At 44.9% G+C, this 24,249-nt stretch overlaps 1 protein-coding gene across 1 annotated transcript; it reads left to right on the plus strand.

Annotated features, from left to right (window-relative positions):
- Nucleotides 1–1,624: 1,624 nt before the first annotated feature.
- On the plus strand, nt 1,625–23,602 carry LOC131941405 (cleavage and polyadenylation specificity factor subunit 5). The gene is made up of 8 exons (XM_059300656.1): nt 1,625–1,753; nt 4,808–5,008; nt 5,502–5,565; nt 5,721–5,810; nt 7,402–7,477; nt 8,260–8,374; nt 21,494–21,541; nt 23,213–23,602. The coding sequence occupies exons 1-7, from the start codon at nt 1,638–1,640 to the stop codon at nt 21,513–21,515; spliced, it is 684 nt and encodes a 227-aa protein (XP_059156639.1). The 5' UTR covers nt 1,625–1,637; the 3' UTR covers nt 21,516–21,541; nt 23,213–23,602.
- Nucleotides 23,603–24,249: the final 647 nt, after the last annotated feature.

Below are 24,249 nucleotides of genomic sequence, written 5' to 3' on the forward strand. Positions count from 1 at the left end.
GGACGCTGCTGTTGTTTGGATTCGCATGATTGAAATGTGGATTCGCATGATTGAAATGTGTATTTAGATTCATTGATTCTGTCCAGTCAAATGTTGATCTGTAGTCCACGCAATTGTGATTTAGAAATTTCTTTACAAAGGGAAAATATTCAATTTAAATTTTTGCCCAAATTACCCTTTCTTGGTTATATCCCCTTACAAAGACAAGATATGTTTGGTTAGGTGACCAGAAAGAAGCAACGGGAAAAAAAGCGCAACGGAAAAAAGCGCAAACAGAAAAAAGCGCCCCCCATATATGGTTTATATTTATAATTCAAAATGGCAGCTAATATGAGCTTATTTTGGCGCCCTTAGGGCGCCCGGGGACATATGTACCTCCCCCCCCCCGCTACGCCTCTGTTATATGCTAGCCCATACATTTGTGGCGATAGGATCAGAAGGGGGAGGAGGAAAAGTAGGGTGGGGGCAGTGGCGTGGCGAGGTCGGGTGTTACCCGGTGCGGCACCCCCCCCCCCCCCCGTTAATCTTTCGATTTGCACCTCTTAAAACACTATTTAACACTCGAATTAATCACTTAATTAAGTGGAATTATCATTTTCTCTATATATTTTGCTATTTTTTTTGCCTTGGTGTCACCCCCCTAAATCGTGTCACCCGGTGCGGTTCCCCCCCCCCCCCCCCCCGCTACGCCTCTGGGTGGGGTTAGAATGTGTGACGAGATGACACACTTTTACATTTAAAAAAAAAAATAGGCTTATGGTAGAATGTTGACCGAGCTCAGTCAATATTTTAGAATGTAATCGTTGTTATTTTCTTTAAATTATGAGGTGGGGGGGGAGGGTTGAGTTTGACATGACGTTTTTTGGGGTGGTCTGGCCTTTTTTTTTTGGACGATGTATGATGTTGGAGAGGGGGAGATACAATCGTTGAAAAAAAAACGTAACGCCGTTTATGATGACCCCCCCCCCCCACCCCCCCCCCATAGTCTGTTGTTGGAATATTAATTATGACTTTTAGATCAAACTATCTACCAGGTAATTGTTTTCTATGAGGTTTTTTTTTTCCTAGGAGAATCTAGGATTTTTATTATTTTTGTTTTTTGTTTTTAGGATCAATGTCAAGTGTTGGTAAGCGATTTAGAGAGTTAGTTGTTAATACTCTCTGTTAAAACCAGTTGCTGGACTGCCTACACGTTATAAAACCTTAAATGGTGAATGGGTTGTTTAAAATGTCATTTTTGTATATCTGTCTTGTTTGAATCTTGCTTGAAATCTATTATAGCCTATAGAAATATAGATTGATAGAAACCTGCTCGTTAAAGTCTAGCCCATCGCTGTGCCAAACCTAGGCTACCGGTAAAGAACCACTGGTTTATAAAAAGTTGCCATAAAATCTGAATGCAGAAACAACTACTAAGAGCTTAGGCCTAGTTGACAGCTACATAAATGAAAATACGCTAAAAATAACATTTAAAATTAAATATAATAATGTAACAAATTGAATTTTAATATTCTTAAGAATATTTAAAAAAAAAAAGATCAAATAGGGCCTCGGGCCCTAGGTGATTTATTTTGTTCAAAAATGTTTGTTCCGTAAGTAATTAAAAAACTCTGAAATCGTTTTTAAAAACATTAACGATGGCGACACACGAACGGAGAAGGTCTGATAATGCTGCAGCTGGGTGGCCCAACTACAAAATGACTAGAGCACCAAATACTCACGCATCCCTAACTCTTGAAAGAACAATTAACTTGTGAGTTGTTCCTCTCCGTATTTGCTCCAACTATTATATATGTCCATTATGTAGATCTAGATATAAAAACTAAGTAAATTCAAAATTGAAATTGAGTCAGCTCAGTTGAGTTGGGACCTGGTTTGGACTGAGTCGCTTACTAGAAGTTGACTAGACTTCTAGATCTAGTCAGAAGTCAAGTCTAGAAAGAAGCTATTCTCTCTGTATTTTAATTAATTTTTATTTAAATGATACCAAAATAAATTAGAGATCTAGCTCTATCCAAATTTGATGGTTTGGAGCTAAAATAGGCCTACAGAATTTTAATTACTAAGTGACTACTCGGAAAAAGATTTTTCTCCCCAACGTCTCCACTTAGTCGGCAAAAGATAGTTCTGCGCATGCGCAGTGACCTATGGCTAGGGTGTTAGGGATAGAATTAAGGTTAGGAATAGCATTAAGGTTTGGGTTAGGGTTCTCCGGTTGTAAACACACGCATTCGCAGTACCATCAAAAACATCGCTGCGATGGCAAGTCGTAGTTTCTCTCCATTGCGCATGCATATCTTTTTATGGTAAGCATCGGCCTTTTAATTAGGCATATTCTAGCTGCATCTAGCATATACAAACTACACATGCGGAGTTGGAAAAACCTTGCCTACCTTCTTGTAGCGATACCCACTGAACATTAATTCATTTTTTTATTCAAATAATACAAATGAAAAATATAGATCTATCTCCAACTAACTAGGCACTACATTTGATGTTTCATTTGGTTCGCTTTTTAATTAGAAGTGACTAGTCGGTAGAGGCCAAAATGCAATGACCTAAAAAGGCTAAATACTGGCTCAAATGACCCTTAACTGCTGCACAATAGGCTCAAATTACCCTTTTAACATTATTTTTCTAACAAAACTAACTGTATTGTGTGGGTGAGCGGATCATCAGGGGGATAGAATCTAGTATATCTAGTAAAGAGATCTATCCATCTATTCTGTAAAGTATTAAAAAAAATTCAAAAATATTTTTAATAGGCCTAACTTTTTAAAAATCTACAAAGTTTTTATCACTGTCCCATCAGGACGACTGATAGGCCTGAACAACGAAAAACCAGGTCAATGTAGCGCTGGTTAGTAAACAGGCACATCTTTTTCCGGCTAGAATTGCCCTTTTACTTATTGGTGCCTCACAGCCTAGCCGAGTCCTTTTTTCAGTGACAATTGTTATTAGATCTATTTTCAAAAGTTTTTTTTCTTGGGTGTTAAGGGATCAAGTTCAGGTTAGGGGAAGTTGATGTATGCGGCAATAAAATATAATCGAAGGGGTACTTGTAACTTGGTTTTCTACTTACTAAATTTTTAGTATAGGCTAGGCCAAATGAATGAACTAAAAATAATCACGTTTAAATATTTAAAATATATTGATATACCGGCCTATAGGCCCGATATAATTTTTTTAAAGATATTCATATTCAGGTTTTATTCAGTTAAGATTGTTTGCAAAGATTAACTAGGTCAATTAATAAAAGAGTAGGATGTCATTGTAAAATAATTCTCTCCTCCTTTACTGGCATTTGACCAGCACAATATTCACGAAGCTTTGTCCAGGCCAAGTTTGAAATAATTTTTAAAGATTTATATCTGGTTTTTCTTTTGAAAAATGTTGTTACATTCAAATTTATCACATGTGAGAAATGCATTCTAAACAGCGTCACAGGCTGTGAGCATGATAAACAAGAGAAGCTATCCAAAACAATGTATCAAGCCTATTAAACAAAAACAGGCCTATTGTGCATTCAAATTGATCACCTGTTAGCTAAGTTATATGCAAATTACAAGCATCGTCAGCCCACTTGTGTTACTTTGTTAACCGGTTAGAGAAAATTCTCACAGAAGACTGCGAGTATGTGCTTGGTATAGTCCCAGTACTTTGTTGGCTAAGTGACCTAATATTGAAAATATTGTCATTTTTGTTCCGCTAAGCTGGAGAACTTAAGATATTTGATTTCTGTTTTCACAGACTTGAAAACCAAATATTTAATCACCTACCACCATATTGTTTAGGCCTATGTATCTGTTAGATTGGTATTTAAGAAGATCTATTAGTTTAAATATTACCACCTTTAAGTTTAGCCTTCATTTTTAAAAGCAAATATACATTTATTTTCCTAGCATACACAGCACTGTTAGATTGTATAATGTGGTAAACATTTTAAAAGTAATGCCAAGAAAGCCACTTGAATGGGTAAGAAAAATGGTCAAAGTCATGCGTTAGGACACCATATTGTTGTTATCAACAGGCCCTACACCCCCTACCTACTCAGGTTTGTGAGAAACGCTATGCTCTTATTATAGAATCCTTGGACTTAGTCTAGAGTCTATTCTCTAAAATTGACTGGATGTGATATCTAGCTTAATCTCATCAACATTCTCAGTCACATACAACTTTACACTCCATTCACTTTGGCTATTATTATGACTAGTATTATCATCAACATTCTCACATACAAATTTACACCCATTTACTATTTTTACACTAGTATTTTCATCATGCTTGATACTTCCTTGACATATTTTATAAAAAATGTTTTGGGTTGTGGTTATTAAAAAAAAAAAAACTTATAAGAGTGTTCTAAGTTAGCAGAATGAAAGGATTTGAAGATGAATAGATACTTCTAGCAACAAAACTGACTTTTGGGTGGTGTAAACATTATGTGCACATCTCCAAACTTTATCAGGTGGTGTCTGGAAAACTGATTTTTTTTTGGTGTCATTTATTAACATTAACATAGGAAGTAGACTGACAATGTATGCAAATTTAAACAAGATTTTATACCAAAACAAAGTCATGTTAAATCTAGGAATATGTAAGATATCGGAGTCTGTATGATTCTTGCACATTTCAGAATCAGTTTCATGCCGTGATCAACTCTTATAGACCATAATAATTTTCCCATTACACTTTTAACTGTGTATATCATCTCAATGCCATGTTGACAAGATCCTCTAATTTAAAATGTGAAGTGTATAGGAGAGGACTAACAGTTACCTGTGATTTTATCTTCTCTACCCACCAGGTACCCTCTGAACAACTACACGTTTGGTACAAAGGAACCTTTATATGAAAAAGACAGCTCAGTTCCTGCAAGGTTTCAAAGGATGAGAGAAGAGTTTGATAAGATTGGGATGAGGCGCTCCGTGGAGGGTGTGTTGATTGTGTATGAGCATGGACTTCCTCATGTTCTACTTCTGCAGCTGGGTACAACCTTTTTTAAACTGTAAGTTGTCATCTATCCTTGATGTTAGAGGCCAACTTAATGTGGCCCATCTGTAAGTTGTCATCCATCCTTTAGAGGCCAACTTAATGTGGCCCATCTGTAAGTTGTCATCTATCCTTGATGTTAGAGGCCAACTTAATGTGGCCCATCTGTAAGTTGTCATCCATCCTTTAGAGGCCAACTTAATGTGGCCCATCTGTAAGTTGTCATTCATCCTTGATGTTAGATGCCTGTTTAATGTGGCCCATCTAAGTTGTCATCTATCCTTGATGTTAGAGGCCAACTTAATGTGGCCCATCTAAGTTGTCATCCATCCTTGATGTTAGAGGCCAACTTAATGTGGCCCATCTGTAAGTTGTCATTCATCCCTTAGAGGCCTGCTTAGTTATGGCCCATCTGTAAGTTGTCATCCATCCGTGATGTTTTATGAAATCATGTAAAGAGTAACACTTGCTTATGGTATTTTCATCATGGATAAAATGTCAATCTTCAGGCCTGGGGGAGAACTGAATGCAGGTGAGGACCAAGTTGAAGGACTCAAGCGGCTTCTAACAGAGGTACACAGTTTTTGATGGTCTTAAAGACCCTTCTTTTTGTCCTTATCACTGTTAGTGCCACTGAAGCAAAGTTTGGACAACTTTAATTTCTGTCATAAGATTGTTGTCTTATTTTACTTATAAAAAGTAATCTACACCCACTCTTTTGTGATCAGACTCTGGGAAGACAGGATGGAGCACCAATGGATTGGGTCATTGAGGACACAATAGGGAACTGGTGGCGGCCTAACTTTGAGCCTTCACAGGTGAGCTGACTTGTTATTTTTTTTTTAAATAGCGCAGCTATTTCAAAGAAGTAGGTACTGTTATGATGCGAGATGAGGACAGGGTCGTAGACAATGTATGTAGAAGACTATGATTTAATATAAATCAGATCAGGACATGTTGTTAATTTCATCTTTTAATTACACTGTTTAACTACACCACAGACACGACTATATTGACGACAAGACATCCACACACCAACACCACAGGACGAAGACTGACTTTAACTCCTTCAGCTAACAACCAAATCATACTCTCACACGTCACATCCTTCCTTGCCTCGTCATTTCAACATCTTTTATTAATATAACACATTCCACTACATACATACTCTCATAACCATTCAGTAACACTAAAATACCATTCACAACAGGTACCCTACAACTTATTCTTTGTCTGTAGTTTTGTTCAGTCCCAATTTTGGAAACTAGTGTCTCAGAACCAAACCACGCCTGTCCCACTTACTTATGTATAAAATATTTTGCACTGGTGTCCATATATGATGTCACATTTCTATTTTTACCCTTGTCTTATCACTCAGTGTCACCATAAGTCTAAGCCCCTGTATTGTGATTCCAGTGTCACCATAAGTCTAAGTGCCCATATTGTGATTCCAGTGTCACCATAAGTCTAAGCCCTGTATTGTGATTCCAGTGTCACCATAAGTCTAAGTGCCCATATTGTGATTCCAGTGTCACCATAAGTCTAAGCCCCTGTATTGTGATTCCAGTGTCACCATAAGTCTAAGCCCTGTATTGTGATTCCAGTGTCACCATAAGTCTAAGCCCCTGTATTGTGATTCCAGTGTCACCATAAGTCTAAGCCCCTGTATTGTGATTCCAGTGTTACCATAAGTCTAAGCTCATATATTGTGATTCCAGTGTCACCATAAGTCTAAGTCCCTGTATTGTGATTCCAGTGTCACCATAAGTCTAAGCCCCTATATTGTGATTCCAGTGTCACCATAAGTCTAAGCCCTGTATTGTGATTCCAGTGTCACCATAAGTCTAAGCCCCTGTATTGTGATTCCAGTGTCACCATAAGTCTAAGCCCCTATATTGTGATTCCAGTGTCACCATAAGTCTAAGCCCTGTATTGTGATTCCAGTGTCACCATAAGTCTAAGCCCCTGTATTGTGATTCCAGTGTCACCATAAGTCTAAGCCCCTATATTGTGATTCCAGTGTCACCATAAGTCTAAGTGCCCATATTGTGATTCCAGTGTCACCATAAGTCTAAGCCCCTGTATTGTGATTCCAGTGTTACCATAAGTCTAAGCTCATATATTGTGATTCCAGTGTCACCATAAGTCTAAGTCCCTGTATTGTGATTCCAGTGTCACCATAAGTCTAAGCCCCTATATTGTGATTCCAGTGTCACCATGTCCAAGCTCCTTCCCTGTATTGAGATGTCATTCTTGGACCAACAGCACAATGTTCCCTCATGGAAAACAATTCCAACTTTTTAAATTTTTTAGTCAGACAGTTACATCTCTGGAGTCAGCAAATTATAGGGGAGTTGTTTTTGTTGTAACTTGAAAGTATTTTGATTTGTAATGAATCTTGTTTTTCAGTACCCCTATATCCCAGCACACATCACTAAACCCAAAGAGCACAAACGTTTGTTTCTTGTACAGCTGCCAGAAAAAGGTGAGTCAGCAATTATTAAAAGTTTTCTTTTTTACGAGCTTTTATTTAACTCATTCTTTTGTTTGTCTTATGTCTGTTTCCATCAAATGTTAAAACTTGCAAGCAAAATTTCAATCACTTTTACTCATCCATAACTTATTTTAAATATATATTAATACACCATTCTTTAATATAACTATAAAGAAAATGTGATTTGATAATATAACTAAAATGAAGGTAGGCAATACAAAATTAGCAACCGCTTTATAGTTATTTAGTTATTTTCTTTTATTTTTGTGCACATGTAAAAACTTATAAACATATATTTTATGATGTTCCAGAACTAAAAAATACTTATATACTGGATAGTTATTATTTAAAAAATCAAATTTAATATGAATTAATATACATTGGCTTCTTAATACGTCTTTGTCCTTCTTTTGTTATTTATTTGTCATATTTTTATCATATGGATTGAGTAAAGCTCTAGACAAAAGTCGTTGTTTTATTATATCAGCCATTTGCTGTCCCATGTAACTAAAGCCATTGTTTTGTTATTTCAGCCCTGTTTGCTATCCCACGTAACTAAAGCCATCGTTTTGTTATTTCAGCCCTGTTTGCTGTCCCACATAACTAAAGCCATTGTTTTGTTATTTCAGCCCTGTTTGCTATCCCACGTAACTAAAGCCATCGTTTTGTTATTTCAGCCCTGTTTGCTGTCCCACGTAACTAAAGCCATTGTTTTGTTATTTCGGCCCTGTTTGCTGTCCCACGTAACTAAAGCCATTGTTTTGTTATTTCAGCCCTGTTTGCTGTCCCACGTAACTACAAACTTGTGGCAGCACCTTTATTTGAACTGTACGACAACGCAGCTGGTTATGGTCCTATAATTTCAAGTCTGCCACAGGCATTGGCCAGGTGAGAACATCAGTAGTTAGCATACAACGGTCATGTGTCACACATATGGTCTAGGTCCTGTGGGGCTGTGTCAAACATTTTGTCTAGGTCCTATAGTGCTGTGTCAAACATTTTGTCTAGGTCCTATGGGGCTGTGTCAAACATTTTGTCTAGGTCCTGTAGGGCTGTGTCAAACATATTGTCTAGGTCCTATAGTGCTCTGTGTCAAACATTTTGTCTAGGTCCTGTGGGGCTGTCACATTTTGTCTAGGTCCTGTGGGGCTGTCACATTTTGTCTAGGTCCTGTGGGGCTGTGTGTCAAACATTTTGTCTAGGTCCTGTGGGGCTGTGTCAAACATTTTGTCTAGGTCCTATAGTGCTGTGTCAAACATTTTGTCTAGGTCCTGTGGGGCTGTGTCACACATTTTGTCTAGGTCCTATGGGGCTGTGTCAAACATATTGTCTAGGTCCTATAGTGCTCTGTGTCACACATTTTGTCTAGGTCCTGTGGGACTGTGTCAAACATTTTGCCTAGGTCCTGTGGGGCTGTGTCACACATTTTGTCTAGGTCCTGTGGGGCTGTCACATATTGTCTAGGTCCTATGGGGCTGTGTCAAACATTTTGTCTAGGTCCTATAGTGCTCTGTGTCAAACATTTTGTCTAGGTCCTGTGGGACTGTGTCAAACATTTTGTCTAGGTCCTGTGGGGCTGTGTCAAACATTTTGTCTAGGTCCTGTGGGGCTGTGTCAAACATTTTGTCTAGGTCCTGTGGGGCTGTGTCAAACATTTTGTCTAGGTCCTGTGGGACTGTGTCACATTTTGTCTAGGTCCTGTGGGACTGTGTCAAACATTTTGTCTAGGTCCTGTGGGGCTGTGTCAAACATTTGGTCTAGGTCCTATGGGGCTGTGTCAAACATTTTGTCTAGGTCCTGTAGGGCTGTGTCAAACATATTGTCTAGGTCCTGTGGGGTTGTGTCAAACATTTTGTCTAGGTCCTGTGGGGCTGTGTCAAACATTTTGTCTAGGTCCTGTAGGGCTGTGTCAAACATATTGTCTAGGTCCTGTGGGGCTGTGTCAAACATTTTGTCTAGGTCCTGTGGGGCTGTGTCAAACATTTTGTCTAGGTCCTGTAGGGCTGTGTCAAACATATTGTCTAGGTCCTGTGGGGCTGTGTCAAACATTTTGTCTAGGTCCTGTAGGGCTGTGTCAAACATATTGTCTAGGTCCTGTGGGGCTGTGTCACACATTTTGTCTAGGTCCTGTGGGGCTGTGTCACATTTTGTCTAGGTCCTGTGGGGCTGTCACATTTTGTCTAGGTCCTGTGGGGCTGTGTCAAACATATTGTCTAGGTCATGTCATGGGATTACCAAGGTGTATTTGGGCCCGATAAAAAATTAACAAAGGGAAGCAAGCGCAAAAATTCTATGTTTGGATATTTCATTGAGTTAGTTCCCTTGGAATTCTTGTCACTACACTTCTTTTAGTCTTATATAAAGTACGAGCCGACCGGCGGCGTATCATAGGCCGCTATTTAGTTGTTTTATTTTCTACTTTTCAGTAATTCATAATTTGTGTAATTTGTGAATTTGACAGTACTAGTGCTGCGACTGAAAATATTTGCTTTAAAACACTACCCCCACCCGCCTCCCCCAACCCTTACCCTACAACCCCCCCCCCCCCCCCCCCCCCGTGGAAGCAGCCTCCTCTTAGTTACCTCCTCTAAGTTTAAAATCGTTTCAAACTAAATTATCTGCCCCTAATAGCCCCTAATAGCGGTCACTAAACCCGGCTCTCCGATTGTAAACATTTAGCGTGAACCACAGCTTGTCTGACTGTATAACTCCAGCCGTCAGTGTATGATTGGTGCCACCTTGTCTTTATGATGCTATATGGTTAGGTCTCACTACCATTGTCTGACAGTATAACTCCAGCAGTCAGTGTATGATTGGTGCCACCTTGTCTTTATGATGCTATATGGTTAGGTCTCACTACCATTGTCTGACTGTATAACTCCAGCAGTCAGTGTATGATTGGTGCCACCTTGTCTTTATGATGCTATATGGTTAGGTCTCACTACCATTGTCTGACTGTATAACTCCAGCCGTCAGTGTATGATTGGTGCCGCCTTGTCATGATGCTATATGGTTAGGTCTCACTACCATTGTCTGACTGTATAACTCCAGCAGTCAGTGTATGATTGGTGCCGCCTTGTCATGATGCTATATGGTTAGGTCTCACTACCATTGTCTGACTGTATAACTCCAGCCGTCAGTGTATGATTGGTGCCACCTTGTTATGATGCTATATGGTTAGGTCTCACTACCATTGTCTGACTGTATAACTCCAGCAGTCAGTGTATGATTGGTGCCGCCCTGCCCGGGTGACCCTAATCAGCCCTGGTTAGCCTGGCAGCCCAATTTAAACTTTGGATAGTCCAGCAGAAACAATAGCTCGTCATATTTCACGCTAGGCCATTCATTGTTCCCTCGTCCCTTTCACCCCCAACCCCCCCCCCCCCCTCCAGTGTCTTGCTCTCACAGGATGGATCATCTTGAGAAAACTGCTCTCCCCCACCCCCTCCCCACAAATCTGTTAGACCCGTTTGCTTTCCTTCTCAATCAGCCCAATAAGTGGGAAAATCTGAGAGTGATCCAGCCACCGCCTTCTTTAATAGCACATTGGATCACTAATGATTAGAGCGCAGCCACATTTCCCATTCCCTTTCGAGTTATCTCCAAATGAGTGGGGAATTCTAATTTGAGACGGGCTTGGTGGGAGGCTACAGTGTCCCCTGTCCCCGTGGGTCCGATGGTGAGACAAAGAGGGTGTTAGTCATAGTTTTTGTTTGTTGTGACTGGAGATCTGACTCACTTGCTGCCAGCCAAAGAAAGACCAGTGGCACTCTCAACAGTTCTCTTGGCTGCCTAAACTAGCTCTTACTAATGCTCGTCTGTCGCCTTCATTCTTAACCATTTTGAAATAAAATTTCTCTCTTCCTAAGATTGAAGTTTTCTAGCTCCCCAGATAGATTTCACTTTTCCAGATAGATTTTATTTTGTCTGGGTAGATTTTCTTTAGTCTGGGTAGATTTTCTTTAGTCTGGGTAGATTTTCTTTAGTCTGGGTCTATTTCTTTTGTCCTGATACATTTGTCCTTATTCTCAGTAAAAAAAAAAATGGACCACTATCCTTTTGTACATTTGAACGGATGAAAAGCGGCGAGTACTTTGTAGTTGTACAGATGAACGAGTAATAAAGAACGTGTCCCTATTGTGTGAAGCGGGGTCGGCCATTTGAAAGCTTCCCTGCTATCATACAAAGCGGGGGTGAGCTGGGAGTAAGCAGCTGATAAAGAAACACTAGCTTGCGCATTTTTCACGATTGCCATCTTACGTGGCAACAGCGGTGGGGATTTGGTGTGGCTGGGTCCACAGGTATGGTCCTACCTTCAGCTGGCACGCGCCACACCTGTTGAGCGAGCCTCTGATTGGTTGTCTGGGACAGGTGGTGGGGGAGAACAAGGAGGAATCACGTGACAACTCGGCGCGTGCAGGACACGCGCGACCGCACACAACACAAAGTGTTATTCAACTGAGGGGCCCTCTCCCCTACCCAGCCCGTGTTTTATCTAACCATTGTACTGGTAGGCTGGGGTAGAGGTAATCCTTGAGCGGACCGCGTCATTAGACGAGCCAAGTTTGGCAACTCTACCGCCCGCCCGCAGTACATGGGTGCAACTAACAAAGAAGAGCGGCCTTTCTATCGCATACAAGTTGTTTGACCCGACATGGAGGCTACTTGTCGTGACGGAAAGTACCGCTCCATTCCTCTCACCACGCGCCTCCATAACTCACCTGGGATTGGAGGTGTGATTGGGACAATTGGTCAGTGCTGCCACGACAGCCTAATTCTCTGCCCCCCCCCCCCCCCACTGACCACATCGTCCATGTGAAGTGTCCCTCTGTCACTGACAGTTTCCACATTTGTTCTCGCTGTCAATAACTACAAACTTATAAACTATGTTGTGGTTTTGCTCCAGTCAATATCTAGTTGGCTAACACCCCGGCACAAAGACATGGCATAATTCTTGTACAAGGTGTCGCCGCTCAGGGTAAGCTTGGCTCCTTCTGGTGCTGTCCCATTGTGGGCTTTAGTGGTGAGCTAAATATCTAGGTCAGGGATTAAGTCAGACATTGTCTGTGTGTGACAGCCATTGATTGCGTGCCGCAGACAGGTGGGCTATCCCTGGCTTTGTTCCCCCCTCCCCTCACCCGTGTCCTAATGAGGCAGGGTGAAAAGGTGAGTGGTCGACTCTGACTGGAATAATGTTATGCAGTCACGCCCCTCACATAATCGCTCATATTGGATCACAGGGCGTGACGTGACCCGTCCACCCTTGCTGCCATTGTCACGTGACCCGTCCACCCTCGCTGCCATTGTCCAGTGACCGGCATTATCCGACAAAGTCTGGCGTTTGAAACAAACTAATTGTCATTCCCCTCGCATCCAGTGCTAGCCTTAAACAAAAGCCACTAGAGCAGATGGACCGCTGCTCGCTACTTGTTTGTTATCAACTCGTTTGCTGGACTTTGTCCGGGGTTCTATGTTCACTGCATTTGTGTGAGACTTACCAGCTTAGGATTTGTTAAGAAAGCTCATGATACGACGTTTTAATATGGCGCCCTTATCCCCGTGTAGACCAACGTTTTAATATGGCGCCCTTATCCCCGTGTAGACCAACGTTTTAATATGGCGCCCTTATCCCCGTGTATAACGTTTTAATATGGCGCCCTTATCCCCGTGTAGACCAACGTTTTAATATGGCGCCCTTATCCCCGTGTAGACCAACGTTTTAATATGGCGCCCTTATCCCCGTGTATAACGTTTTAATATGGCGCCCTTATCCCCGTGTAGACCAACGTTTTAATATGGCGCCCTTATCCCCGTGTAGACCAACGTTTTAATATGGCGCCCTTATCCCCGTGTAGACCAACGTTTTAATATGGCGCCCTTATCCCCGTGTAGAACGTTTTAATATGGCGCCCTTATCCCCGTGTAGACCAACGTTTTAATATGGCGCCCTTATCCCCGTGTAGAACGTTTTAATATGGCGCCCTTATCCCCGTGTAGACCAACGTTTTAATATGGCGCCCTTATCCCCGTGTAGAACGTTTTAATATGGCGCCCTTATCCCCGTGTAGACCAACGTTTTAATATAGCGCCCTTATCCCCGTGTAGAACGTTTTAATATGGCGCCCTTATCCCCGTGTAGAACGTTTTAATATGGCGCCCTTATCCCCGTGTAGAACGTTTTAATATGGCGCCCTTATCCCCGTGTAGACCAACGATTTAATATGGCGCCCTTATCCCCGTGTAGACCAACGTTTTAATATGGCGCCCTTATCCCCGTGTAGAACGTTTTAATATGGCGCCCTTATCCCCGTGTAGACCAACGTTTTAATATGGCGCCCTTATCCCCGTGTAGACCAACGTTTTAATATGGCGCCCTTATCCCCGTGTAGAACAACGATTTAATATGGCGCCCTTATCCCCGTGTAGACCAACGTTTTAATATGGCGCCCTTATCCCCGTGTAGACCAACGTTTTAATATGGCGCCCTTATCCCCGTGTAGAACGTTTTAATATGGCGCCCTTATCCCCGTGTAGACCAACGTTTTAATATGGCGCCCTTATCCCCGTGTAGAACGTTTTAATATGGCGCCCTTATCCCCGTGTAGACCAACGTTTTAATATGGCGCCCTTATCCCCGTGTAGAACGTTTTAATATGGCGCCCTTATCCCCGTGTAGACCAACGTTTTAATATGGCGCCCTTATCCCCGTGTAGAACGTTTTAATATGGCGCCCTTATCCCCGTGTAGACCAACGTTTTAATATGGCGCCCTTATCCCCGTGTAGACCAACGTTTTAATATGGCGCCCTTATCCCCGTGTAGACCAACGTTTTAATATGGCGCCCTTATCCCCGTGTAGACCAACGTTTTAATATGGCGCCCTTATCCCCGTGTAGACCAACGTTTTAATATGGCGCCCTTATCCCCGTGTAGACCAACGTTTTAATATGGCGCCCTTATCCCCGTGTAGACCAACGTTTTAATATGGCGCCCTTATCCCCGTGTAGACCAACGTTTTAATATGGCGCCCTTATCCCCGTGTAGAACGTTTTAATATGGCGCCCTTATCCCCGTGTAGACCAACGTTTTAATATGGCGCCCTTATCCCCGTGTAGAACGTTTTAATATGGCGCCCTTATCCCCGTGTAGACCAACGTTTTAATATGGCGCCCTTATCCCCGTGTAGAACGTTTTAATATGGCGCCCTTATCCCCGTGTAGACCAACGTTTTAATATAGCGCCCTTATCCCCGTGTAGAACGTTTTAATATGGCGCCCTTATCCCCGTGTAGACCAACGTTTTAATATGGCGCCCTTATCCCCGTGTAGACCAACGTTTTAATATGGCGCCCTTATCCCCGTGTAGACCAACGTTTTAATATGGCGCCCTTATCCCCGTGTAGACCAACGATTTAATATGGCGCCCCTGTAGCGAGTCGACGGGTACAGGTGGTCTTGCGTAAAGAGCCAGCCCTAGCGCGTGCAGACTCCCGCCCGATTTGAAGCCAACAATCGCGACCTGCAGCTGCTGTGAGCGAGTCAAGTTGGGGGAGGCGACATTTCCCGCTCATCTCAAGAAAGAAAGTTGGTGAACCAATTGGCTCACCTAGTAGCAACAGATCGCTGTCTTTATCACATGGGTCGCCAGGTACAGATAGGCAATACACAGGTCATAGGTCAAAGGTGACATCACCAATACACAGGTCATAGGTCAACGGTGACATCACCAATACACAGGTCATAGGTCAACAGTGACATCACCAATACACAGGTCATAGGTCAACGGTGACATCACCAATACACAGGTCATAGGTCAACAGTGACATCACCAATACACAGGTCATAGGTCTTATCTGACACACATCTGATACATAGATCAAAAGTCACGTGTGTGTCACATCTCATACGTTGGTGAAATGGGAGACAGAACTAATTTCAATCCTAAACGAAATAATAAATGGAAGCGTGCAGGCCGTATGAGTGAAGTAATGAGGGGTGAAAGCCTACACCAGGAATCTGAGTGGCCGTCATCAAACTGGTGCTGTCGTCTGCCAGAGCCATGGGAGAACAAAGGAAGGAGAGAAGAAAGACAGGCTGCTGGTGCCTACACAAGGAGGGGCCTTAAAGAACAAAAGAATTGGTGGGCTCTTTATTCACCCCCCCCCCCCCCGTCCATCTACTTTGTTACAAGTGCACGATCATACAAGCTACGTATGTGGACAAGTGTCTAGTGCACGATCATACAAGCTACGTATGTGGACAAGTGTCTAGTGCACGATCATACAAGCTACGTATGTGGACAAGTGTCTAGTGCACGATCATACAAGCTACGTATGTGGACAAGTGTCTAGTGCACGATCATACAAGCTACGTATGTGGACAAGTGTCTAGTGCACGATCATACAAGCTACGTATGTGGACAAGTGTCTAGTGCACGATCATACAAGCTACGTATGTGGACAAGTGTCTAGTGCACGATCATACAAGCTACGTATGTGGACAAGTGTCTAGATAGATTATATAACCATTGGTGGCATGACGGGGGTACTGACATGACGTGTGACACATGACATATGCCACTGACATGACGGGGGTACTGACATGACGTATGCCACTGATATGACGTGTGACACATGACATGACATGCCACTGACTACGGACGTGCCAACGGCTGGAAGCAAGAAGAAGGGTCGGTAGCGTGTGAGTACTTCTTTGTTCCCTGATCCGTCTTAGCAACCTGATATTACGCAATGCTCGCCCAACGCTGGCGTCATCTTCCAGGTTTGCTCAACCCTAATTAAGTCTTCTAATTATGACGTCACTGTGTTGGTCGCCTAAACTAAGCGTCGTGCATCGGCGATGGGTCGTCTGGCCAACTCAAGCAGGTTGGCAGGTTTTAACCTGATCTAGCTCAAGCAGGTTGGCAGGTTTGAACCTGATCTAGCTCAAGCAGGTTGGCAGGTTTGAACCTGATCTAGCTCAAGCAGGTTGGCAGGTTTGAACCTGATGTAGCTCAAGCAGGTTGGCAGGTTTTAACCTGATCTAGCTCAAGCAGGTTGGCAGGTTTGAACCTGATCTAGCTCAAGCAGGTTGGCAGGTTTGAACCTAGAGCATCTGCCCACTAAAGACTGGCTCGTGTAGACACTGATGGAGAAAAAAAACGACGAGCAAATGAATTGTTCAGCTGAGACAAAAAATAAAAAGCCGAGACGTTGGGGCTATCATTTTCTTGAGCTGAAGTCGCCGGCTCCAACAATGACCTGAGACGACCCTTGTCCAGCCACTCGAGTGGTCAGGCGCTGCTAAAGGTCATCATTTGATACTGCCAATTTGACTCGCTTAATGGGAGGGGAGAGAAAAACGATACAAACTTTGCCGGGTCTTGGTCGTCTTAAAAAAAAAGTTAGTTTTTATACAAATAAAAAGTTAAGAGGTCATGCCGCCGCCGCCCCCCCCCCCCCCCAATAATCCACCAGCCGTGTGCATGCTAGTTAAGATTGGTGTGGGGGGGGGGGTTTGAATGAAAGAAAAAAAGGTGACGCTCTCACCCTGCTATTATTGGTTGTTCAATCCTAAACAGGTGGTGCTGCACGCGCCACCAGCTTTCGTCACCAGCGACACCCATCTGACCCCGTCACCTTTAACCTTTGTTGCCTTCTTGGCACACGCCTGTGTTTTTGATGGCCAGTTGTATTTAGTACAAACTCCATATCTCTGCCCATCTTTACATACAGCTCGCCAGTTGTATGTAGTTAAACTGTACAAACTCCATATCTCTGCCCATCTTTACATACAGCTCGCCTGTTGTATTTAGTACAAGCTCCATATCTCTGCCCATCTTTACATACAGCTCGCCTGTTGTATTTAGTACAAACTCCATACCTCTGCCCATCTTTACATACAGCTCGCCAGTTGTATTTAGTACAAACTCCATATCTCTGCCCATCTTTACATACAGCTCGCCAATTGTATTTAGTACAAACTCCATATCTCCGTCCATCTTTACATACAGCTCGCCAGTTCTATGTAGTTAAACTGTACAAACTCCACATGTCTGTTCATCTACATACACTTTAGACCTGGGCATTTTAGCTCAAATGTTTGAAGCCTACCTGAAGGCTACTTGACAGACGGGGCGGGGGCGGCTATTGTCTGGCAACAAAGCCTCGCCCGGCCGTCTGGACAACATAAACAGATGAAGTGCTGGTCACTGGTGGGGATGCACCTCCCGGTAAGGGGCACTGCCCTTTTTTCGGCACGCGTCGCCAGCCAACCGTATCGGCTTTCTGTTCTGCGCTATGGGTGCGTTACGACAGGCAGTTTGACATGCGGTCTCTCGTTTCACTTTAACCGGGCACTGACCTCAGCAGGACATGGTATGGACGTAGTCAATGACCTCAGCAGGACATGGTATGGACGTAGGCACTGACCTCAGCCGGACACGGTATGGACGTAGTCAATGACCTCAGCAGGACATGGTATGGACGTAGTCAATGACCTCAGCAGGACATGGTATGGACGTAGGTAATGACCTCAGCCGGACATGGTATGGACGTAGGTAATGACCTCAGCAGGACATGGTATGGACGTAAACAATAACCTCAACAGGACATGGTATGGACGTAGGCAATGACCTCAGCAGGACATGGTATGGACGTAGGCAATCTGCAACTACAACAGCTCCCCAATTTGGTCTGATCTCTCTGTTGTCTTCTTTAGCCTGAACTTGGCCCTATGTAATCCAGTATAAAACCTGGACCATTGTTCTTTAGCCTGAACTTGGCCCTATGTAATCCAGTATAAAACCTGGACCATTGTTCTTTAGCCTGAACTTGGCCCTATGTAATCCAGTATAAAACCTGGACCATTGGCTTGCTCCACGTGAGTTGACAGTTGTGATATGAATTGATTTTATATTTTGGAGTTTGGCTGTTCCGGGTATTTTTGGTCGGTCATTGCTCCCCTCTGTGTAGGCTGTGTCAAAAAACAGGTAGCTCTAAAGGTACTATAATTAAAGGGGTCTGCTCGAGGGGACCTGGCATGTTGTTGATGTGCATCTGATGGGGTCAAAGCTCGGACCTATTGTCTGCTCACAGCCTCCTGCTGCACGTGCAGGTCATTGTACGCACGACGTGCTCAAGGGGAGGCTTTGTGCGCTTGTGCCTGACCCCTGTGACCTTTGTGTTTCAAACTTGATAGCCCTGCTGGTCATAGTTGTTGTACGTCCCCCCTCCTGTCTGTTGTACGTCCCCCCTGTCTGTTGTACGTCCCTCCTGTCTGTTGTACGTCCCCCCTGTCTGTTGTACGTCCCCCCTCCTGTCTGTTGTACGTCCCCCCTGTCTGTTGTACGTCCCCCCTCCTGTCTGTTGTACGTCCCTCCTGTCTGTTGTACGTCCCCCCTGTCTGTTGTACGTCCCCCCTGTCTGTTGTACGTCCCCCCTGTCTGTTGTACGTCCCCCCTGTCTGTTGTACGTCCCCCCTGTCTGTTGTACGTCCCCCCTGTCTGTTGTACGTCCCCCCTCCTGTCTGTTGTACGTCCCTCCTGTCTGTTGTACGTCCCCCCTGTCTGTTGTACGTCCCCCCTGTCTGTTGTACGTCCCTCCTGTCTGTTGTACGTCCCCCCTGTCTGTTGTACGTCCCCCCTGTCTGTTGTACGTCCCCCCTGTCTGTTGTACGTCCCCCCTGTCTGTTGTACGTCCCCCCTGTCTGTTGTACGTCCCTCCTGTCTGTTGTACGTCCCCCCGTCTGTTGTACGTCCGTCCTGTCTGTTGTACGTCCCCCCTGTCTGTTGTACGTCCCCCCTGTCTGTTGTACGTCCCCCCTGTCTGTTGTACGTCCCCCCGTCTGTTGTACGTCCCTCCTGTCTGTTGTACGTCCCCCCTGTCTGTTGTACGTCCCCCCTCCTGTCTGTTGTACGTCCCCCCCTGTCTGTTGTACGTCCCCCCTCCTGTCTGTTGTACGTCCCCCCTCCTGTCTGTTGTACGTCCCTCCCCCCTGTCTGTTGTACGTCCCCCCTGTCTGTTGTACGTCCCCCCTGTCTGTTGTACGTCCCCCCTGTCTGTTGTACGTCCCCCCTGTCTGTTGTACGTCCCCCCTGTCTGTTGTACGTCCCTCCTGTCTGTTGTACGTCCCCCCGTCTGTTGTACGTCCGTCCTGTCTGTTGTACGTCCCCCCTGTCTGTTGTACGTCCCCCCTGTCTGTTGTACGTCCCCCCTGTCTGTTGTACGTCCCTCCTGTCTGTTGTACGTCCCCCCTGTCTGTTGTACGTCCCCCCGTCTGTTGTACGTCCCTCCTGTCTGTTGTACGTCCCCCCTGTCTGTTGTACGTCCCCCCTCCTGTCTGTTGTACGTCCCCCCCTGTCTGTTGTACGTCCCCCCTCCTGTCTGTTGTACGTCCCCCCTCCTGTCTGTTGTACGTCCCTCCCCCCTGTCTGTTGTACGTCCCCCCTGTCTGTTGTACGTCCCCCCTGTCTGTTGTACGTCCCCCCTGTCTGTTGTACGTCCCCCCTGTCTGTTGTACGTCCCCCCTGTCTGTTGTACGTCCCTCCTGTCTGTTGTACGTCCCCCCCGTCTGTTGTACGTCCGTCCTGTCTGTTGTACGTCCCCCCTGTCTGTTGTACGTCCCCCCTGTCTGTTGTACGTCCCCCCTGTCTGTTGTACGTCCCCCCGTCTGTTGTACGTCCCTCCTGTCTGTTGTACGTCCCCCCTGTCTGTTGTACGTCCCCCCTCCTGTCTGTTGTACGTCCCCCCCTGTCTGTTGTACGTCCCCCCTGTCTGTTGTACGTCCCCCCTGTCTGTTGTACGTCCCCCCTGTCTGTTGTACGTCCCTCCTGTCTGTTGTACGTCCCCCCGTCTGTTGTACGTCCCCCCTGTCTGTTGTACGTCCCCCCTCCTGTCTGTTGTACGTCCCCCCTGTCTGTTGTACGTCCCTCCCTCCTGTCTGTTGTACGTCCCCCCTGTCTGTTGTACGTCCCCCCGTCTGTTGTACGTCCCCCCTGTCTGTTGTACGTCCCCCCTGTCTGTTGTACGTCCCTCCTGTCTGTTGTACGTCCCCCCGTCTGTTGTACGTCCCCCCTGTCTGTTGTACGTCCCTCCTCCTGTCTGTTGTACGTCCCCCCTGTCTGTTGTACGTCCCTCCTGTCTGTTGTACGTCCCCCCTGTCTGTTGTACGTCCCCCCTGTCTGTTGTACGTCCCCCCTGTCTGTTGTACGTCCCCCCTGTCTGTTGTACGTCCCCCCTGTCTGTTGTACGTCCCCCCTGTCTGTTGTACGTCCCCCCTGTCTGTTGTACGTCCCCCCTGTCTGTTGTACGTCCCTCCTGTCTGTTGTACGTCCCTCCTGTCTGTTGTACGTCCCCCCTGTCTGTTGTACGTCCCCCCTCCTGTCTGTTGTACGTCCCCCCTGTCTGTTGTACGTCCCTCCCTCCTGTCTGTTGTACGTCCCCCCTGTCTGTTGTACGTCCCCCCGTCTGTTGTACGTCCCCCCTGTCTGTTGTACGTCCCCCCGTCTGTTGTACGTCCCCCCTGTCTGTTGTACGTCCCCCCGTCTGTTGTACGTCCCCCCTGTCTGTTGTACGTCCCCCGTCTGTTGTACGTCCCCCCTCCTGTCTGTTGTACGTCCCCCCTGTCTGTTGTACGTCCCCCCCCCTGTCTGTTGTACGTCCCCCCTCCTGTCTGTTGTACGTCCCCCCTGTCTGTTGTACGTCCCTCCCCCCTGTCTGTTGTACGTCCCCCCTGTCTGTTGTACGTCCCCCCTGTCTGTTGTACGTCCCTCCTGTCTGTTGTACGTCCCTCCTGTCTGTTGTACGTCCCTCCTGTCTGTTGTACGTCCGTCCTGTCTGTTGTACGTCCGTCCTGTCTGTTGTACGTCCCTCCTGTCTGCTGTATGACCGTCCAGTTGTATGCCCTTCCTATCTGTATCAAACGAAATGCTTTTATTGTTGGCCTAGTTGTACCTGTTCCCACTTGCTGTGTTGATAAAGCTTATATTGAGTCAATTCTTTTTTCTGCAGGTTCAACTTTGTATATAAATAAGATGGCAGTAATTCACCTTGGAAAAGGTGAGATTAAATTTTAAATGTTATTTCCCTTGCTTGAGGTAAAAATTGAACTAGAAACTGATCTTTAAACAATTGACCCTACCAAATGCCTTATCAAATGCCCCTGCTTAATGCCTCTACCAAATGCCCCATGAAATGCCTTACCTGATGCCTCTACTTAATGCCCCAACCAAATGCCCCATGAAATGCCTTACCTGATGCCCAATGCCCCAACCTAATGCCCCATGAAATGCCTTACCTGATGCCTCTACTTAATGCCCCAACCAAATGCCCCATGAAATGCCTTACCTGATGCCCCTACTTAATGCCCCAATCAAATGCCCCATGAAATGCCGTACCTGATGCCCAATGCCCCAACCTAATGCCCCATGAAATGCCTTACCTGATGCCCCTACTTAATTCCCCAACCAAATGCCCCATGAAATGCCTTACCTGATGCCCCAACCAAATGCCCCATGAAATGCCTTACCTGATGCCCCTACTTAATGCCCCAATCAAATGCCTTACCTGATGCCCCTACTTAATGCCCCAACCAAATGCCCCATGAAATGCCTTACCTGATGCCCCAACCTAATGCCCCATGAAATGCCTTACCTAATGCCCCAACCAAATGCCCCATGAAATGCCTTACCTGATGCCCCTACTTAATGCCCCATGAAATGCCTTACCTGATGCCCCTACTTAATGCCCCAATCAAATGCCCCATGAAATGCCTTACATGATGCCCCTAATTAATGCCCCAACCTAATGCCCCATGAAATGCCTTACCTGATGCCCCTACTTAATGCCCCAACCAAATGCCCCATGAAATGCCTTACCTGATGCCCCAACCTAATGCCCCATGAAATGCCTTACCTAATGCCCCAACCAAATGCCCCATGAAATGCCTTACCTGATGCCCCTACTTAATGCCCCATGAAATGCCTTACCTGATGCCCCTACTTAATGCCCCAACCAAATGCCCCATGAAATGCCTTACCTGATGCCCCAACCTAATGCCCCATGAAATGCCTTACCTAATGCCCCAACCAAATGCCCCATGAAATGCCTTACCTGATGCCCCTACTTAATGCCCCATGAAATGCCTTACCTGATGCCCCTACTTAATGCCCCAACCAAATGCCCCATGAAATGCCTTACCTGATGCCCCAACCTAATGCCCCATGAAATGCCTTACCTAATGCCCCAACCAAATGCCCCATGAAAATGCCTTACCTGATGCCCCTACTTAATGCCCCAATCAAATGCCCCATGAAATGCCTTACCTGATGCCCCTACTTAATGCCCCAATCAAATGCCCCATGAAATGCCTTACATGATGCCCCTAATTAATGCCCCAACCTAATGCCCCATGAAATGCCTTTACCTGATGCCCCCTACTTAATGTCCCAACCAAATGCCCCATGAAATGCCTTACCTAATGCCCGTACTTAATGCCCCAACCAAATGCCCCATGAAATGCCCCATGAAATGCCTTACCTAATGCCCCAACCAAATGCCCCATAAAATGCCTTACCTGATGCCCCAACCAAATGCCCCATGAAATGCCTTACCTGATGCCCCAACCAAATGCCCCATGAAATGCCTTACCTGATGCCCCAACCAAATGCCCCATGAAATGCCTTACCTGATGCCCCAACCTAATGTCTCTCTCATTGTTTCTGTTGCCAGGTGAGATCTGTTGTACATAGTCCACACCATCAGCCATCACATCACCGGGACAACTGCATGTTTCAACATTTGAAACAGGTCTTGTTTACACGCTGTTTGAAAGTTTGACTCAAAATGTTGCTGTTGCATCTGTTTAGTACTAGGATTGTGTTGTTTTTAGTTTGGTCAAGTTCTCTCTGTTAGGGCTACAAGGACTGGAAGGTCTGAGTAGCAAAAAGTTGCATTCAACATCTGACTGTTGCTGGTGTTTGAAGGGTGCTGCTTCTGACGGTTTGATCTGTTCAGGAAGATCTTAGCAACCACTCTTTTAACTGGTAGATCAAAATTGATTGTTTGATTGTTTCAATGTTGTAAAAACACAGTACGAATAAAAAACAATTTGTCTTTTTATTGACTTCTTAATTTATTTTTTTGAGTGGTTGACATTTTCTGCCTCCATTGTACACACGCTTGTTTGGTGAGTTGTTGGATGGGGGGGGGGGGGGGGGGGGGGGGGGGGGGGTCGTAAGAAAGTCTGACGTCACAATTATCAGTTGAAGGTTACTTCTTACTTCTAGGCATTAACAATGTATGGTGACCGGAGAGATACGTAACGGAAGACGGAAGTGCGTTTTTATGTTCTTAAATAGAACATCTATAGACAATAACAAAGAATGACCGCAAATTACCTTGTATATAAAAACATTTTTTCCACGAAACGCGAACATTTAAATGTTTTATTATAATTAGTTTGTGCATTTTTTCTGGGAACCGTAGTGTCAATCACATTATTTGTAGATTATTCTAAGTTGAATAAAAAATACCTGGATAGCAGCCAGTCCTGACACACACCTCAAATATTTAACAAATTTAAATGGGAACAGGGGCGTTCTAAGTTGTTTTTTTTGTGGAGTGGTACAAAACCGTTCAAAATGCACGCCAATTATGAAAGACCTTTAGGAGTGGCGGTAGGTTCTAAATGCGAATAACTGTTGAAGTAAACTTGCAACAAAAAACATTTCAATATTTTTTAGACTTTGAGATTTAGTCTTATTGTT

The sequence above is a fragment of the Physella acuta genome, unplaced genomic scaffold (assembly GCF_028476545.2).
Source record: "Physella acuta isolate Inbredline_101_S28 unplaced genomic scaffold, ASM2847654v3 ptg000360l, whole genome shotgun sequence".
NCBI lineage: Eukaryota > Metazoa > Mollusca > Gastropoda > Physidae > Physella > Physella acuta.

Coding starts and splice junctions, on each gene's coding strand:
- LOC131941405 (XM_059300656.1), top strand. CDS start 1,638: ATGGCGACACACGAACGGAGAAGGTCTGATAATGCTGCAGCTGGGTGG. Junction 1,754..4,807: donor CTTGAAAGAACAATTAACTT/GTGAGTTGTTCC, acceptor TCTACCCACCAG/GTACCCTCTGAACAACTACA. Junction 5,009..5,501: donor GGTACAACCTTTTTTAAACT/GTAAGTTGTCAT, acceptor GTCAATCTTCAG/GCCTGGGGGAGAACTGAATG.